The sequence below is a fragment of the Piliocolobus tephrosceles genome, chromosome 21, assembly GCF_002776525.5.
Source record: "Piliocolobus tephrosceles isolate RC106 chromosome 21, ASM277652v3, whole genome shotgun sequence".
NCBI classification, from domain to species: Eukaryota; Metazoa; Chordata; class Mammalia; order Primates; family Cercopithecidae; genus Piliocolobus; species Piliocolobus tephrosceles.
The window spans coordinates 10,591,175-10,609,842 of NC_045454.1; the positions used below are offsets into that span (position 1 = coordinate 10,591,175).

Genomic DNA, 18,668 nt, shown 5'->3' on the forward strand with positions numbered 1-18,668 from the left:
GAAGGAAGGAAGGAAGGAAGGAAGGAAGGAAGGAAGGAAGGAAGGGCTGGGTGCAGTGGCTCATGCTTGTAATCCCAGCACTTTGGGAGGCCAAGGCAGGCAGATCACAAGGTCAGGAGTTCAAGACCAGCCTGACCAACCTGGTGAAACCCCCTGTCTACTAAAAATACAAAAATTAGCTGGGCGTGCTGCACTCGCCTGTAGTCCCAACTACTCGGGAGGCTGAGGCAGGAGAATCGCTTGAACCCGGGAGGCAGAGGTTGCAGTGAGCCAAGATTCTGCCACTGCACTCCAGCCTGGGCAACAGGGCGAGACTCCGTGTCAAACAAACAAAAAAAGAAAAAGAAAGAAGGAAAGGAAGAAAAGAAAAAAGAAAAGAAAGAGAAGAGGCCGGGCACGGTGGCTCATGCCTGTAATCCCAGCACTTTGGGAGGCCGAGGCAAGTGGATCACCTGAGGTCAGGATTTTGAGACCAGCCTGGCCAACGTGGTGAAACTCTGTCTCTACTAAAAATACAAAAATTAACTGGGCACAGTGGTGCATGCCTGTAGTCCCAGCTGCTCAGGAGGCTGAGGCAGGAGAATCACTTGAACCTGGGAGGCGGAGGTTGCAGTGAGCTGAGATCGCTCCACTGCATTCCAGCCTGGACGACAGAGCAAGACTCCATATCAAAAAAGAAAGAGAAAAAAGAAGATAGAGAAGAAAGGAGGGAGAAGTACCCCAGCTTCTCCCATCCTTTGCTCCCCAAGCTCTTGCCAGGGCTTCCTATTGGCCAAACCCTTTGGCAGAGGGCTCTGGGAAATGTAGTTTGCAGGTAGGCGGGGCCTGGAGCTGGGGGCCTACAGGCAGAGGGTGGGAATGCCAATCAGAACGGCTCACCTTAGCTCTCCCTCTTTGTGATGGGCCCTTTTTCATCTCTTGCTACTCTTGTCTCTACCTCTGAATCTTAACACCCACTCTTTCCTTAATTCTGCGCTGCATCTCTGTTCTCTCTTTCCCCCTCGCGCCTGGTGTCTTTGTCGCCCTGTCCCTGTCATTTTATCTCACTCTGTTTCTCTGTCTCTCCTCTCTTCCTCCTTCTCTTCCTCTTACTTCTTCCTCCCTTCTCTCTCCCCGGATTCCCTCTGTCTTCCCCCACCTCCTGTCCCGCATTTTCAGATGATCCAGGCCATCCAAGTGCTGCGGTTCCATCTGCTGGAGCTGGAGAAGGTGAGTGCGTCTCACCCCCAAACAGCCTCACTTGCCCACCTCATCCCACCGCCTCTTGTCGCCTCTGCCTCCCACCTTCCAGCTCTCTCCCCACTGGAGTTGAAGCAGAATGCCGCCCCCATCCCTGTGCACCCCAGCCCTGCCCCCCGGGTGGCCCCCCCAGTACCCCGGTGCCCCCCCAGGTCCACGACCTGTGCGACAACTTCTGTCACCGCTACATCACCTGCCTCAAGGGAAAGATGCCCATCGACCTGGTCATCGAGGATCGGGACGGCGGCTGCAGGGAGGACTTCGAGGACTACCCAGCCTCCTGCCCCAGCCTCCCAGACCAGGTGGGCCTGGGACGGGCACCAGGCATATCACCCTGTAGCCACAGCTGTGCCTGGACACTGCATGAAGGCGTATGTGCACTACACAGCCTCAGACGCAACCACAGTCAGCCTGATCACGGGGCACGCATATGCACACAGCCACATACCCACTACACAACAGCTGTGCAGACTCGGATGCGGCTGGGCGGCGGTGCACACACATGTGCACACCAGCAGCTGCAGATGCCACCCACAGACTCAGCTACACCCACACAGGTCCACACACAGCCACACCAACTCAGCAACAGCCATTTCTGCTCATAGCTGGACAGTAGCATCCACCGTGTACTCACACACACACCCCCAGCCATACGACAGCAGCATAGAACACACAGCCGGGTTCTGCACGCCGTTCTCAATTGTGTGTATGTCCACCACATACGCACCCCTGCTCCAGCCACACAAAACAGCCACACAGATGGACATAGAGCCCAACAGCCCCAGGTACTGCCTGGCAAACTCAGATATAACCATGCATGGGCCCGGACTGACCACGGCGCCCTCTTGCACACACGTGACCCTGGTCACATAACAGTCGGGCTGCAGCCGAGATCGCACACACACACCACTCACAGCCACACGGCCCCACACTCATCCACACAGACTTGGAAATGGACTCAACAGGCTCAGATGGGGCCACAAAGAAACCCAAAGAAGCAACTCAATAAGGTGGCACTGTCTCAGACGCAGCCTCACTACAGTTTTATCCACTTAGGACACCAGACGGCAAACACGCACAGCACAGCACAGCACAGCCGTGTGGATCCCGACTCGCCACATCTACGTACAGAGTAGAGGGGCAAAGCCTCGAGGAAAAGTCACATGAGAGCCACACCCAGGCAATCCTACTGTCAACACACCTGGCAATGACATCTTCACAGCACACGCACACCCACTCCACACCGCCTCAGATACACTCACATGACAACCACCCCACAGCCAGACACACCCAGACACAGTCCCGGAGGCTTTTTTTTTTTTAATGGAGTCTCAGTTTGTCACTCAGACCGGAGTGCAGTGGCGCAATCTCAGCTCACTGCAACCTCTGCCTCCAGGTTCAAGCAGTTCCCCTGCCTCAGCCTCCCGAGTAGCTGGGACTACAGGTGCCTGCCACCACGCCCAGCTAACTTTTGTATGTTCAGTAAAGATGGGATTTCACCATGTTGGCCAGGCTGGCCTCGAACTCCTGACCTCAAGTGATCATCCCGCCTCGGCCTCCCAAAGTGCTGGGATTACAGGCGTGAGCCACCGTGCCTGGCCAAGTCCTGGAGCCTTATACCCACTCGCACAGGAATCGCGACAGCAGTGTCACATACAAGACAACCAAACCTTCAAACTGCAGTCACAGAAAGAAAAATGTAGCCTGGTGATGGCTGGGCGCAGTGGCTTACGCCTGTAATCCCAGCACTTTGGGAGGCTGAGGCGGGCAGATCACGAGGTCAGGAGTTTGAGACCAGCCAGGCCAACATGGTGAAACCCCCGTCTCTACTATACATACAAAAAAAAAAAAAATTAGCTGGGCGTGGTGGCACGTGCCTATAATCCCAGCTACTTGGGAGGCTGAGGCAGGAGAATCGCTTGCACCCAGGAGGCGAAGGTTGCAATGAGCCGAGATCGCGCTATTGCACTTCAGCCTGGGTGACAGGGCAAGACTCCGTCTCAAAAAAACAAACAACAACAACGAAAACCCAACAATGGCTGGGCGCAGTGGCTCACACCTGTAATCCCAGCACCTTGGGAGGCCGAGGCAGGCGGATCACGAGGTCAGGAGATCGAGACCATCCTGGCGAACACGGTGAAACCCCGTTTCTACTAAAAATACAAAAAAATTAGCCGGGTGTGGTGGCGGGCGCCTGTAGTCCCAGCTTCTTGGGAGGCTGAGGCAGAAGAATGGTGTGAACCCGGGAGGCGGCAGAGCTTGCAGTGACCCGAGATCGCGCCACTGCACTGCAGCCTGGGCGACAGAACACGACTCCGTCTCAAAAACAAACAAACAAACAAACAACGAATTAGCTGGATGTCGTGTTCTGCGCCTGTAATCCCAGCTACTTGGGAGGCTGAGGCAGGAGAATCACTTGAACCCAGGAGGCGGAAGTTGCAGTGAGCCGAGATCACACCACTGCACTCCAGCCTGGGCAACAGAGTGACACTCTGTCTCAAAAAAAAGAAGGGTGGGAGGGGGCGTGGTCATCAGAACTGGAGAGAGGAGCAGATTGCTTGACAGTGGCTGAGATTTTTGGTAGAAGAATACAGCTAATCTAAAACCACAGGTTGGGCAGATTTAACCCAACCTTAAACTGAAGAAGAAGTGTTACTGCAGTCCATATGGGTGAGCTGACCTCCTGGCGCATAGAGCTGGGTAGAGGGTAAATCCTACCAATTGTCGAGTTCCTCAAAGCGTGTTCCTCAAAACATGTTGGAGTTTGCATAAAGAAACTACAAGGCTGGCTGCAGTGGCTTCACGCCTGTAATCTCAGCACTTCGGGAAGTTGAGGCAGGAAGATGGCTTAAGTCCAGGAGTTCGAGAGCAATCTGGAGAACATCGCGAAATCCCATCTCGACAAAAAATAAGAAAAATTAGCCAGGCGCAACTGTAGTTCCAGCTACTTGGGAGGCTGAGGCAAGAGGATTGCTCGAGCCCAGGAATTTGAAGCTGCAAAGAGCTAAGATTGCACCACTGCACTCCAGCCTAGGTGACAGAGCAAGACTCTGTCTCTTAAAAAAAAAAAAAAAAGAGAGAGAGAAGGCCAGGCACAGTGGCTCACGCCTGTAATTCCAGTGCTTTGGGAGGCTGAGGCGAGTGGATCACTAGGTCAGTAGTTTTGAGACCAGCCTGGCCAACATGGTAAAACTCCATCTCTACTAGAGATACAAAAAATTAGCCGGGCATGGTGGCACGCGTCTGTAATCCCAGCTACTCAGGAGGCTGAGGCAGGAGGATCGCCTGAACCCAGGAGGTGCAGGTTTTAGTGAGCCTGGGCTCACTGAATCATGCCATTGCACTCCAGCCTGGGCGACAGGGCAAGACTCTGTCTCAAAAAAAAGAAAAAGAAAAAGAAAAAGATAATATATAATACAGCCCCAGACCCCCTTACCTACAATTCTGAGATCCCTTGGCTACAATCTCTGAAACTTCAACGTTTTGGATTTTGTCCCATAAATAGTGCAAACTCATTTGGCAGCAAAAACTGACCTGAACTAATGAGGGGCTATTTATAGCCTTTATTTATTCTGCTTAGTTAAATATTCATCCATGTTGCTGTGGAAATGTTAATGAGTTTGATGACGAGGTTGTGCCCCAGAGCCTGCCTGGGATGGCTGCGAACTGCATGGTGTATGCGCTGATTTACTGCCTAAAAATATGAAATGAGCCTGGCGCAGTGGCTCAAACCTGTTATCCAAGACTTTGGGAGGCAGGGGCGGGCGGATCACTTGAGCCCAGGAGTTCGAGATCAGCCTGACCAACATGGTGAAACCCCATCTCTACTAAAAAATACAAAAATTAGCCAGGCATGGTGGCAGGCACCTGTAATCCCAGCTACTTGGGAGACTGAGGCACGAGAATCACTTGAACCCGGGAGGCAAAGGCTGCAGTGAGCCTAGATCATGCAACTACACTCCAGCCTGGGTGACAGAAGGAGACACTGACTCAAAATAAAGATAAAAATGTGAAATGTTCTGAATCCTGAGACACCTCTGGCCCCAAGGATTTTAGATAAGATGCCGTAGACCTGTGTAAGGTCATCTTGTTCGAACCTCTATGTAGATGAACTCATCATTGAATACTGGCCATACTCGTCATGACTATTAATTGTCCTTTGTTTTCTTTTCCTCTTGCTTTATTTATTTATTTATTATTTTTTGAGATGTAGTCTCACTTTGTCACCCAGTCCAGGCTGGAGTGCAGTGGCGCGATCTTTGCTCACTGCAACTTCCGCCTCCCGGGTTCAAGTGATTCTCCCGCCTCAGCCTCCCAAGTAGCTGGGATTACAGACACCCACCATCACGCCCGGCTAATTTTGTATTTTTAGTAGAGATGAAGTTTCACCATGTTGGCCAGGCTGGTCTTCAACTCCTGACCTCAGGTGATCCGCCTGCCTCCGCCTCCCAAAGTGCTGGGATTACAGGCGTGAGCCACCGTGCCCAAGCCGGCCTAGTTTTTGTATTTTTAGTAGAGATGGGGTTTCACCATGTTAGCCAGGCTGGTCTCAAATGCCTGACCTCAGGTGATCTGCCTGCCTCAGCCTCCAAAAATGCTGGCATTACAGGCATGAGCCACCGTGCCTGGTCCTGTCCTTCATTTTCCAATTAAGGAAATGGAGGCTCAGAGAGGGGAAGTGACCTGCCCAAGATCACACAGCCATGGGAGAGGCAGTGACTGGCTTCCCATTCAGGAGTCCTAGCTCCAGAGTCCATGTCCCAAGCCTTAGAACTAACTATTTTTTTTTTTTTTGACATGGAGTCTTGCTCTGTCACCCAGGCTGGAGTGTAGTGGCATGATCTTGGCTCACTGCAACCTCTGCCTCCTGGGTTCAAGTGATTCTCCTGCCTCAGCCTCCTGAGTAGCTGGGACTACAGGTGCGTGCCACCACACCCAGCTAATTTTTTGTATTTTTTAGTAGAGATGGAGTTTCACCATGTTAGCCAGGATGGTCTCGATCTCTTGACCTCGTGATCCACCCGCCGTGGCCTCCTAAACTGCTGGGATTACAGGCGTGAGCCACCGTGCCCGGCCGCCTTGGCACTAACTGCTAACTCTTGTTTTCTAGAATAATATATGGATTCGAGACCATGAGGATAGCGGGTCTATACATCTGGGGACCCCAGGTCCATCCAGCGGGGGCCTGGCCTCCCAGAGTGGTGACAACTCCAGTGACCAAGGTGAGAATCTTGGGAGGTGGAAAGGAAACATGGGAGTCAGCCAGAGGATTGAAGTTAGATTGCAAGTAGGACTTGCAGAAAGGCAGAGATGGCTGGGGTGTGGAGTGGTGTCTTGGGGGAGAGTCCTAGGGCCCTCTGGTCCTCCACTCCTCACTGCCCACACACACAGCATGCCTGCCCTCCCTCAGGAGATGGGCTGGACACCAGCGTGGCCTCTCCCAGTTCTGGTGGGGAAGATGAGGACTTGGACCAGGAGCGACGGCGAAACAAGAAGAGGGGGATCTTCCCCAAGGTGGCCACCAACATCATGCGAGCCTGGTTGTTCCAGCACCTCTCGGTGAGAGCCCTGCTGCCCGGGTGTAGGGTGGGCATGGAGAGAGGGAGAAGAGTGGGCCACAGAGACCAAAACCCCAGAGACGCACAGAAATGGGAGACTGAGATGGTGGGAAATTTTTCGAGACTCTCTTGCAAGTGGAGAATTGTGACAGGATCCAGCATCAGTGAGTGTCATCTGTGTGCAGGTGCTGCTCAGGACACTTAACTCACTAAGTCCTCCCCACAAACCGTCCATTAACCCACGCATGAATCACCCACCCGCCCACCATCCACCCAGCATACCCTCGGAGGGAAGGGCTACTATTATCTCCATTTAGCAGATGAGGAGGAGACTGAGGAACAGAGACATTAGGAGACTAGCCTAAGGTCACACAGCCAGAAGTGGATTCAAATGCAGGCAGTCTGGCCTTAACCACAGCATCATACTGCTTCAACGACACAGGAGAAAAATAGAGCCAGGAAGAGGCCGAAACAGAGAGACACAGAGACCAAGTCAGAGCAAGATGGAGACAGGGAGAGGCTGAGTCACAGAGGGACAGAGACAGACAGAAACTCGGAGGCAGGGAGGGACTGAATCCCAGAGAGAGAGAGAGATACAGACAGAGACAGACACACACAGAGATGGTGAGACAGAGAGAGAATGTGAGAGCCACAGAGAGAGAAATGGAGGGCCAGACATAGTGGCTCATGCCTGTAATCCCAGCACTTTAGGAAGCCAAGACAGGAGGATCACTTGAGCCCAGGAGTTCGAGACCAGCCTGGGCAACACAGCGGGACCCCATCTCTAAAAAAAAAATTAGCCAGGCATGGTGGCGCACACCTCTGATCCCAGCTACTCAGGAGGCTGAGGCTAGAGGATCGCTTGAGCCAGGGAGGTTGAAGCTGCAGTGAGCCATGAAGGCGCCACTGCACTCCAGCATGAGTGACAGAGGGAGACCCTGTTTTTAAAAAAAAAGAGAAAGAGAAAGAAAGAAATGGATAGGGAGGGGCCGGGCGCAGTGGCTCACGCCTGTAATCCCAGCACTTTGGGAGGCCAAGGTAGGCAGATCACAAGATCAAGAGATGGAGACCATCCTGGTTAACACGGTGAAACCCATCTCTACTAAAAATGCAAAAATGTAGCCGGGCGTGGTAGCGGGCCCCTGTAGTCCCAGTTACTTGGGAGGCTGAGGCAGGAGAATGGCCTGAACCTGGGAGGCGGAGCTTGCAGTGAGCTGAGATCGCACCACTGCACTCCATCCAGCCTGGGCCACAGAGCAAGACTCCATCTCAAAATAAAAAAAAAAAAAAAGAAAAGAAAAAGAAATGGATAGGGAGGACTGGGCGCAGTGGCTTATGCTTCTAATCCCAACACTTTGGGAGGCCGAGGTGGGCGGATCACGAGGTCAGGAGATCGAGACCATCCTGGCCAACATGGTAAAACTCCATCTCTGCTAACATACAAAAAATTAGCCAGGCATAGTGGCGTGCACCTGTAGTCCTAGCTACTGGGGAGGCTGAGGCAGGGGAATCCCTTGAACCCCGGAGGCGGAGGTTGCAGGGAGATGAGATCTTGCCACTGCATTCCAGCCTGGGGACAGAGCAAGACTCCATCTCAAATAAATAAATAAATAAATGGATAGGGAGAGGGCCACACAGAGACTCTGACAGATTCAGAGAGGGAGGGGCTGGCCTTTGCTTCCCTCCCCCACGCCAGTGAAGCCCCCTCCTCCATGTCACAGAGCCCCCCTCCCCCAATACGGTCTCTCTAATCAGATCTGGCCAATTAACCTCTAATTGCTGGAACAGGCAGGGGCTCGCAGGCATGTAATTGCCCCAAGCCTGGGGCTCCCTTGGCCTCCATCCTGGGGAGTGCAGAGACGCTCAGACGCGCCGGCAGTCCCACACGTCTGCCTGGGCCTGGGCTCCCCATCCCCCGGCCCCGGTGGGCCAGACCTTAGGGTTCAGACTGCGGCCGGCCAGGCAGGCAGAGTGACTCTTGCTGGTGGCCGCAGCACCCGTACCCCTCGGAGGAACAGAAGAAGCAGCTGGCGCAGGACACGGGGCTCACCATCCTGCAAGTCAACAACTGGTGAGTGGCCCAGGAGCGCCCGCGGGCCGGCCCGGGGCGGGAGCCCGGGCGCTGTCCGCGGTGCTGACGGAGACCCCGAGCTGCGCAGAGCCACTGCCCCTGCTCGCCCCGCCCTGCCTCCCCGGCCGCTGTCCTCCCGGCCCGCTCTGCGTTGATCTTGGCCTCTCTCCCACTCCCTCTTTTCATTCCCCTCCGTTTCCATGACCGCTTCCCAGGTTCATTAACGCCCGGAGACGCATCGTGCAACCGATGATCGATCAATCCAACCGCACAGGTACAGGGGGAAGGCGGGGACGGAGAGCCTGGGGTTCTTAGGAGGGCGTCAAAGCCGGGTCCCAGGCTTCTTGGAGCTCAGCCTGCACCTCTGAACCCCCTTCGCAGGGCAGGGTGCAGCCTTCAGCCCAGAGGGCCAGCCCATCGGGGGCTACACCGAGACGCAGCCACGCGTGGCCGTCGGGCCTCCGGGTAAGCCCCGCCCCCTTAGCTAGGCCCCACTCCTGCGCACCAGCCCCCACCTCTGAAACAAAGATGCCCACCTGCGATTCAATTCAAGCGGAATACAGAGTGTCACTTGCCTAGTGGGGAGCAGGTGATGCCAAGACAGATTTCCTGGTCCCCCACATTTTCCTTACAACCTCATTTCTTCCAGACTTCAAGCCTAACACCTCAGAAGGCTCCACTTTTTCTTAAAGGGCCAGCACCTTCTTATGACTCAGTCTATCCTGGTAGAGGGATCCCTTGGTGTAGGAAGGGGTGGGGGAGACTTAGAGGCATCTAGGGGTGTCTCTGAAAGACCCACTTACCCTCCTTTCTTGTCTTCCAGGATCAGTGGGGATGAGTTTGAACTTGGAAGGAGAATGGCATTATCTATAGAGGCTGGATGCAGGAGAGGTGTGAGTGTCTAAGGGCTAGGGATTGTGCAATTCTCAAACTTCCATTAGACCTCAGGACTCCAAGAGTGGGCACATCCAGAGTAGTGGATCAGCCTGGGTCCCTGTACTGCAGGTTCCCTGAGGCTTGATGGGAAAATGTTTCATTCATCCATCTGTCCATCCGTCCATCATCTGTCCTCCTCCTCCATCTATCCATCCATCTATCCACTCACTTACCCATCCATATCTTTATCCATCCATTACTCAATTACTCATCCACCCGCAATCCATCCATCCAAACCTAGTCCACCCACCTACCCGCTCAATACCCATCTGACCGCACATTCACCCACTTATTCCATTCGTCTCTCCACTCGCCAACCCACTCATCCATCTACCTCCACACTGACCAGCCACCCACACATCTACCCATTTGTCTGTGCATTCACCCATCTCCCTACCCAGGCATCCACCCATCTACCCATCAACTCACCCATCCATCCACCCACACATCCCATTATCCATATATCCACCTACCCACCACCTACTATCCATCCATCCATCCATACATACACCCATTCATCTATAATGCATGTCCAAACATAAATTGAGCCCTTGACCGGGCGCAGTAGCTCACACCTGTAATCCCAGCACTTTAGGAGGCCAAGACAGGTGGATCACCTGAGGTCAGAATTTCGAGACCAGCCTGGCCCCATCTCTACTAAAAATACAAAAATTAGCCAGGTGTTGTGGTGTGCACCCGTAGTCCCAGCTACCCTGGAGGCTAAGGTAGGAGAATCACTTGAACCCAGGAGGCAGAGATTGCAATGAACTGAGATCAACCTGGGCAACAGAGTGAGATTCCGTCTAAAAAAAAAAAAAATTGAGCCCTCACTCCATCCTGACATGCCTCAGGTAGGGTCTGGATCTTGAGAAGATTCTGGTCTTGTGGGGAAGTTGGCAACCCCAGTGACAATCCAGTGCCACAGTTTAAACAATAAGACATAGTTTCCCCATAGGAGGGAGTCATCAGCTATCTCTGGGGTATCAGGGAAGACTTCCTGGAGGAAGTGGCCTCTGGATGGGGCACTGAGGGATGAATAGGAGTCCACTGTGCAGAGTAGGGAGTAATGTGGAAGGGGGGCATTATCTGACTCTCCCAGGCCTTGAGTCTCCTGTGGCCTGGTATGCTGGTGGCACTTTAGAGCATCTTCTCATTTAGTCCTTACCATGACCCTGAAAGGGAGAGACTATTACAGTCTTCATTTCACAGATAAGAAGACTGAGGTTCAGAGAGAAGAGGTCACTTGCACAGGTCTACTTACCCTGCTTACAAAAGCAGGGGGAACAGCATGTGCAAAGGCCCAGGGTGGGGAGGCAGCCTGGAGTTTCCAAAGCACAGATCAGAGTTTGACTCTCTCTGGATTAAACCATTTGTGGCTTCCTAGTGCCATCTGGACAAAGTCCCAATTCCTTAGTTTAGTATCCATCTGTCCATCCATCCCCTGAGCTACTCTGTGCCCAGCCCTGTGCTGGGTGATACTGGGGACACAACAGTGACCATGACAGCCCCAGCCCTGCCCTCATGGGGCACAAAGTCCAGTGAAGGGGACAGACCCATCCCCAGATGGTGATGCTCCAGAATGGGCAGGGCTGGAATGGCGAAGCCCAGGAACTGGAGGAGCTCACAGGGGGCGGGCGTTGGACCTGGGATGGGGGAGGTCCAACCAGGACCTAGAGAGGGCTTCCTGGAGGAGGGGGCATCTGACCCAGACTGGAGGATTCAAGGAGGGCTGCCTGGAGGAGGCGGCATCTGACCCAGACTGGAGGATTCAAGGAGGGCTGCCTGGAGGAGAGGACTTTGGAGGTGAGACCAGAAGAATGGGAGGAGTGAGGCAGGAGAGGAGCGTCTACAGAGGGAATAGCACATGCCAAGGCCAGGAAAGCTTGGAAGTCTCATGCCTGTGAGACAGTCCCAGCCCCCTGCACACAAGGAGGAAGTTTTCCTTGGGCTGGGTTGAGGCAGGTGGCCGGACAGGTGACTAATGAATTCAGGGCCAGCAGAAAGGCCCTGAGGATGAGAGTGGAGGCCTGCACAGGGCTTATGTGTGGAGGCGGGCGCTGGAGGCCGAGCCTGGGAAACAGAGATAGGTAGGTGTATCCAGGCCAAGTAGGGCAGTGGGAGACTCAGCTCTGCCATGGCCAAGTGTGGATGGGGATGGTCTGGAGTGAGTGTCAGGGGACCTGTGGATCAGTAGTGATGGAGGGGCCTTCTCACCCCACTGCCTGGATGCCCAGTGGGCTTTTTTCTCCACTCCTTTCTGTCTCCTTTTCTGTCCCTCCACTCCTGATCATGACTCACTGTAGCCTTGACCTCCCTGGGTTAAGCGATCCTCTGGCCTCAGCCTCCCAAGTAGCTGAGACTACAGGCGTGCACCACCATACCTGACTAATACTCATTTTTATTTTTATTTTTTTAGAGACAGGGGTCTCACTTTGTTCCCCAGGCTGGTCTCGAACTCCTGGGCTCCAGCAATCCTCCTGCCTCTGCCTCCCAAGGTGCTGGGGTTACATGCGTGAGCCACCGCACCTGGCCTCTTCTCTCTCTCTCTCCGTTTTGTCTGTTTCTGTATGACTCCTTCTCTCTCTTCCCATGTCATTCTCTCTCATTCCTTCTAGGTCTCTCTCTGTCCCACTCTGCCTGTCTCGCTCCTTGTTCTCTGTCTCTGTCTCTAGGTCTCCCTCCCTCACCTCCACTCTGATTCTCTGTCTCCCTCTTTCTCATCACTGCGTCTCTTCTCTCTGTGGCCCTCGCACATCCCTGCGCCATTCCCTGCCAGCCACTCTGTGTCCCCCTCACATTGGGGCTGATGAGGGATGCACAGATGGGCTGGGATGGGGCCAGGCCCCCTCCTGCTCCTGACTTGGCCTCTCCTCCCCTCTCCAGAGACCCAGCCTCCGGCTGTGACCCCCAGCCTCACACCTGCCTCTGGTTCCCGCCTGGTCCTCCAGCTTCAGGACCCCACCTCCAAAGGCCCCTCCGCTCAACACCTACCTCCCTAGGGCCCTGCTGGGACATGAGTGCCCACCCAAGAGGCTCTCAAGGACACCGGCAAGGCCTCCAGGCCCTGAGCCCCACTTCTGCCTTCACCTCTGCCTGGGACCTGAGCTGGGCTCCCGGGCCTTGCCAGAAGATGGCGGCTAGGGCCTCGCCGCCAGGACAGAGAAGGGACGGGGTGGCTGGGCAGTCAGGGAAAGAGGGTCGCCCGGATCCGACATTTTGGAGAGATTCCTTCACCCTCCTGTCCCCCCACCTCCCTTCTCTAATTTCTTGTTTTTTTAATGACAAAGTCTTAAAAACACAGAGCCACCAACTGGAGTGCTTGTGTCTATTCCAAGATTTCAAATTCTTACCAATTTGAAGCTCATAAATCACGAATAAGAATACTGATTGGCCAGGTGCAAGCGCGATGGCTCACGCCTGTAATCCCAACCCTTTGGGAGGCCAAGGCGAGTGGATCACTTAAGGCCAGGAGTTCAAGACCAGCCTGGGCAACATAGCAAGACCCCATCTGTACAAAACAAGCAAACAAATTGCCTGGGCATGGTGGTGCACGCCTGCGGTTTCAGCTACTTGGGAGCCTCCCAGAGTGCTGGAATTACAAACAAGAGCCACCAGGCCTGGCCTAGGCTCCACCTCTTAACTAGAGGGAACTGCAAAATTCCTGCGAGAGATGTGCGTGCAGGGGAGAATGAAGACTCAGGGCCACGCGTGTGTCACTTTACCAGCTGTGGCTCTCCGATCACGTCCTCTGTCCCATGGGAAATGAGCAGGTTAGGCATGGACAGCCTCACTTCCAAGGCTTCCGGATGGACATGGGTTCAAATCTCACCTCTGGACCGCAACATGACTTCACCTGTCTGGACCCCAGTTTCCACATCTGGAGAATGGGGAGAGCGGCTGTGCCTGTCTTATAGGATGATTGTGCTGATGGTGGAGGTATTTTGAGGAACACATGGGGAACTATGCCCCGTGTGTCAGCGCCCATCACAGGCAGAGGCTATCCTTTGTAACTAGGAAAACAGGCTCAGAAACCAGTGTGAGTCCCTTGGGATTCTCAGCTTTCCAGACCTCTGTCCCCTCCAGCCCCAGAGAGAGAGACCACCAAGGCAGAGTGTGGATCACTCCCCTGTTTGGCTCTGTCTCTCTCCCTCTGGTACCTTTTTTTTTTTTTTTTTTTTTTTTGAGAGGGAGTCTCACTTTCTTGCCCACACTAGGCTGGAGTACAATGGTGGGATCTCAGCCTCACTGCAACCTCCCCCTCCTGGGTTCAAGCAATTCTCCTGCCTCAGCCTGCTGAGTAGCTGGGATTACAGGCATGAGCTACCATGCCTGGCTAATTTTTGTATTTTTAGTAGAGATGGGGTTTTACCATGTTGGCCTGGCTAGTCTTGAACTCCTGACCTCAGGTGATCCACCCGCCTCCACTTCCCAAAGTGCTGGGATTACAGGTGTGAGCCACCACGCCCAGCCATTCTTTCTGTCTCTGTCTTGTTCAGACTTCATCTCTCTCTGTCCCCTTCCCCACTGGAAACCCACATCTTTGGGGCCTCCCCCTCCCTTCTCCTTCAGAGTCCAGGTGAGCTCTCTCCCGCAGACCCAGGCTGCTTCGTCCTGGCTCACTGCCCTCCAGTCCCCTCTCCCAAGTGCCCCTCAGCCCCTCTGCCATCCAAGCTCCCCCTTTGTCACCCTCTCCTTAGAGCCATCCTTGGACCGTTGAGTCTCTCGGGCACCTCCCACCATGTACACTGCTGCTGTGTGTTCAAGGCCCAAGGGGCACGTGTGTGAGTTTTTGAGGGACCCCTTCGGGGCGGGCTGCGATGGAGAGATTCGCACAGAGACACACACGTCGCTATGAACAGACACACGTGCAAATATGCACATGCACACTCCAAAACACACACACACTCCGAAACACACACACACCCCGAAACACACACACACACACTCTGAAACACACACACACACTCCAAAACACACACGAAGGATGCACAGAAGATATGCCACACTCAGCCGGGTGCACTGGCTCATGCCTGGAATCCCAGCACTTTGGGAGGCCAAGGCGGGCAGATCACCTGAGGTCAGGAGTTCGAGCCCAGACCAGCCTGGCCAACATGGTGAAACCCCATCTCTACTAAAATACAAAAAATTGGCCGGACGCGGTGGCTCACGCCTGTAATCCCAGCACTTTGGGAAGCCAAGGCAGGCGGATCACTTGAGGTCAGGAGTTCAAGACCAGCCTGGCCAACATGGTGAAACCCCGTCTCTACTAAAATACAAAAAATTAGCTGGGTGGGATGGCGCCTGCCTGTAATCCCAGCTACTCAGGAGGCTGAGGCAGGAGAATCAGGCTGGGAGGTGGTAGAGATTGCAGTGAGCTGAGATCACGCCAACGCACTCCAGCCTAGGTGACAGAGCAAGATGCCGTCCCAAATAAAAAAGAAAGAAAGAAAATATCTGCTGAGCAGATGAGTGAATGAACAAAATCTCAGGATAGGCCAGGAGTGATGTCTCACACCTGTGAACCCAGCATTTTGGGAGGCCGAGGCGGGCAGATCACTTGAGGACAGGTGTTTGAGACCAGCCTGGGCAATATGGTAAAACCCCATCTCTACTGAAATATAAAAATTAGACGGGCGTGGTAGCACATGCCTGTAATCCCAGCTACTTGGGAGGCTGAGGCAAGAGAATCCCTTGAACCTGAAAGGCGGGGGTTGCAGTGAGCTGAGGTCATGCCACTGTACTCCAGCCTGGGTGACAGAGCGAGACTCCATCTCAAAAAAGGAAGAAAGGGACAAGTGTCACAAAAAGCAGAACAGGCACAGGATGAGAGCATGGGCTGCCACTTTTATGACCTTATGGAGCCCTTCAGTGAGTGTCGTGTCCCGGGCTCTGTTCTAGGAACCGTATACCTGAGAATCTGTTAAACCCTATGGCAGCCCCGGGAGGTGGGTGCCATCACGGTCCCCATTTCCCAGATGAGGAAGCAGGACCAGAGAGGTGAAGCGGCTCATCCAAGGTCACACAGCTGGAGATTGTGGGGCTGGGCTCCATTTGAACCCAGGCAGCCTGGCTCCAGGGCCTGGGCACTAACCACTGTGCTTCCAGCCTCTCTCTCTCTCTCTCTCTTTTTTGAGATGGAGTCTCGCTCTCTCTTGCCCAGGCTGGAGTGCAATGGTGCGATCTCAGCTCACTGCAACCTCCGCCTCCCAGGTTCAAGTGATTCTTCCACCTCAGCCTCCCGAGTAGCTGGAATTACAGACACTCCCCATCATGCCCGGCTAATTTTTGTACTTTTGTAGAGATGGGGTTTCACCAAGTTGGCCAGGCTAGTCTTGAACTCCTGACCTCAGGCGATCCGCCGCCTCGGCCTCCCAAAGTGCTGGGATTACAGGCATTAGCTGCCATGCCTGACCCCAGCCTCTTTTTCTTAAAATAGAATTCTCTGACATTCTAATTTTTATTTATTTATTTATTTGTTTATTTTTATTTATTTATTTTTTTGAGACAGAGTCTTGCTCTGTCGCCCCGGCTGGAGTGCAGGGGCATAATTTCAGCTCACCATAAACTCCTCCTCCCAGGTTCAAGCAATTCTCATGCCTCAGCCTCCCAAGTAGCTGGGACTACAGGCATGTGCCACCATGCCTGGCTAATTTTTGTACTTTTTATTAGAGACGGGGTTTTGCCATCTCTACAACCTGCCATGTTGGCCAGGCTGGTCTCGAACTCCTGACCTCAAGTGATCTGCCTGCCTTGGCCTCCCAAAGTGCTGGGATTACAGATGTGAGCCACTGTGCCTGGCCTGATTTTTAATTTTTTAATTGCTTTTGTTTGTCTTTGAGATAGGGTCTCTGTAATCACAGCTCACTGCAGCCTCAAACTCCAGCACTCCAGCAATCCTCCTTCCTCAGCCTCCCCAGCAGCTGAGACTACGGCCACAAACCACCATGCCTGGCTAATTATTTATATTTGTTGGTAGAGATGGCTTTTCTCTGTGTCTCCCAGGCTGGTCTTGAACTCCTGGGTTCAAGCTGTCCACCTGCTTCAGCCTCCCAAGACGCTGGGATTACAGGCATGAGCCACTGCACCCGGCCTGATACTGTTTTTGTGACTATGATGAGAGTTTTATCTCTTCCCAAAACTCCCCGGGAATCAGGTGGGAATGGGTGATGGGTAGACAGCTGGAAGGACTTCAAACAATCACCCGCCCTTAAAGGCACGTGGGGGAAGGAATATGAGGGAGGGGCAGGGCCAGGCCAAAGCTTTGAGGTCGGCTGAGAGGGGAGGCAGTTGTTTAGTGTATCCCCTGCCTGATGCAGGGGAGAGGTCCCAGCGGCTGGGACACTGGGAAGTGGGGGAGGGGACAACTCTTCTCTTCCCCTCCTCCCCCTTTTCCCAGAACCTGGACATGCCTCTCATTAACTTAATCCTCTCTAATTAAACCAATTGGATGTGCCTGGGCAGAAGGGAAATTGGGTGGGAGGTTAACTGTAACTAAAAATAGCTTCCCCACTTCCTGGGAGGAAGAAGCCGCCGCTGGACCTGCGTGTACGGTAGGTGGGCATCAGAGCAGGAGGGGCCCCTGGTCCAGGGGCATCCTGGGTCATGGGGGTGAGGACCCAGGGGATAGGCAGGCAGGGCACGGGGGCTGCGGTCGTTGTGTGTCTGACCCCTGCGTGTCCTCTGGGCCTGTGGACTTGGAACGTGGTGGTCGAGGGCAGTGGTAGAGGGATGTCAGTGTGGCTGGCTGGAGCCACCGCCCGTGTGTCCCATTGCTGAACATGGTGTGTGTGTCGCTGAGTGGCAGTGTCCGTCACACGTGCCTTGGTATAGATGGTGTGTCTCTGTGTAGGTTCCTGTCTGTGACGACGAGACTGCATTTGGGTTGGGATTGTGTGACGAGCTGGTCTCTATCAACCGTGTCTGTGTCCATGGCATCGTTGTGTCGCGATTGCTCTCCTCCTAGGTCTGAACTTACAGTGGGACTTTGGGAGGCCAAAGTGGGTGGATCACCTGAGGTCAGGAGTTCAAGACCAGCCTGGCCAACATGGTGAAACCCTGGCTTTTTTAAAAATACAAAAATTAGGGTGGGCACAGTGGCTCTCGTCTGTAATCCCTGCACTTTGGGAGGCCAAGGCGGGCAGATCACCTGAGGTCAGGAGTTCGAGACCAGCCTGGCCAACAAGATGAAACCCCATTTCTACAAAATATACAAACAATTAGCTGGGTGTGGTGGCAGGTGCCTGTAATCCCTGGCTACTCGGGAGGCTGAGGCAGGAGAATCGCTTGAACCCAGGAGGTGGAGGTTGCAGTGAGCTGAGATTGTACCACTGCACTCCAGCCTGGGTGACAGAGCAAGACTCGGAAAGCCTGACTCCAATGGGGATAATTGGATCTCAGGGTGGCAGGGAGCAAGTCACCGAACTTAATCACCGAAGGCAAGGTGGGCGTCATTACCGCTTGCACAGCAGAGTCTAAGCAGCCATCAGAGTGCTATGACTTGGCTGGGCGGGGGCTCATGCCAGTAATCCCAACACATTAGGAGGCCCAGGTGGAAGAATCTCTTAAGGCCAGGAGCTCGAGATTAGCCTGGGCAACATAGTGAGACCTGTCTCTATAAAAAAATTTAAACAATTAGCCAGATGTGGTGGTGCAGGCCTGTGGTCCCAGCTACCGGGGAGGCTGAGGCAGGAGGATCACTTGAGCCCAGGAGGTCGAGGCTGCAGTGAGCTGTGATTGTGCCACTGCACTGGGCAATAGAATGAGACCCTATCTCTAAAGATAATACATTTTAAAAAAGAATTCCAGGAACCCACCCCTAAAACCAGCACTTCCCCTCCCTCTGCAGAACAAAGGCCCCATCAGAG

General features: G+C 53.9%; 1 protein-coding gene across 2 annotated transcripts in view; it reads left to right on the forward strand.

The window, feature by feature from the left end:
- Nucleotides 1–13,112, forward strand: part of MEIS3 (Meis homeobox 3) — a 17,202-nt gene extending 4,090 nt beyond the window's left edge. The window contains exons 5-13 of one of the 2 annotated variants that reach the window (XM_023182464.3): nt 1,159–1,209; nt 1,392–1,541; nt 6,350–6,461; nt 6,650–6,798; nt 8,792–8,868; nt 9,084–9,142; nt 9,250–9,333; nt 9,692–9,759; nt 12,690–13,112. In XM_023182464.3, the coding sequence (XP_023038232.2) occupies nt 1,159–1,209; nt 1,392–1,541; nt 6,350–6,461; nt 6,650–6,798; nt 8,792–8,868; nt 9,084–9,142; nt 9,250–9,333; nt 9,692–9,741 (732 nt within the window). In that variant the 3' untranslated portion in view covers nt 9,742–9,759; nt 12,690–13,112. The remainder of the gene's footprint in view (nt 1–1,158; nt 1,210–1,391; nt 1,542–6,349; nt 6,462–6,649; nt 6,799–8,791; nt 8,869–9,083; nt 9,143–9,249; nt 9,334–9,691; nt 9,760–12,689) is intronic. The other variant, XM_023182468.3, reaches the window with a different exon arrangement.
- Nucleotides 13,113–18,668: the final 5,556 nt, after the last annotated feature.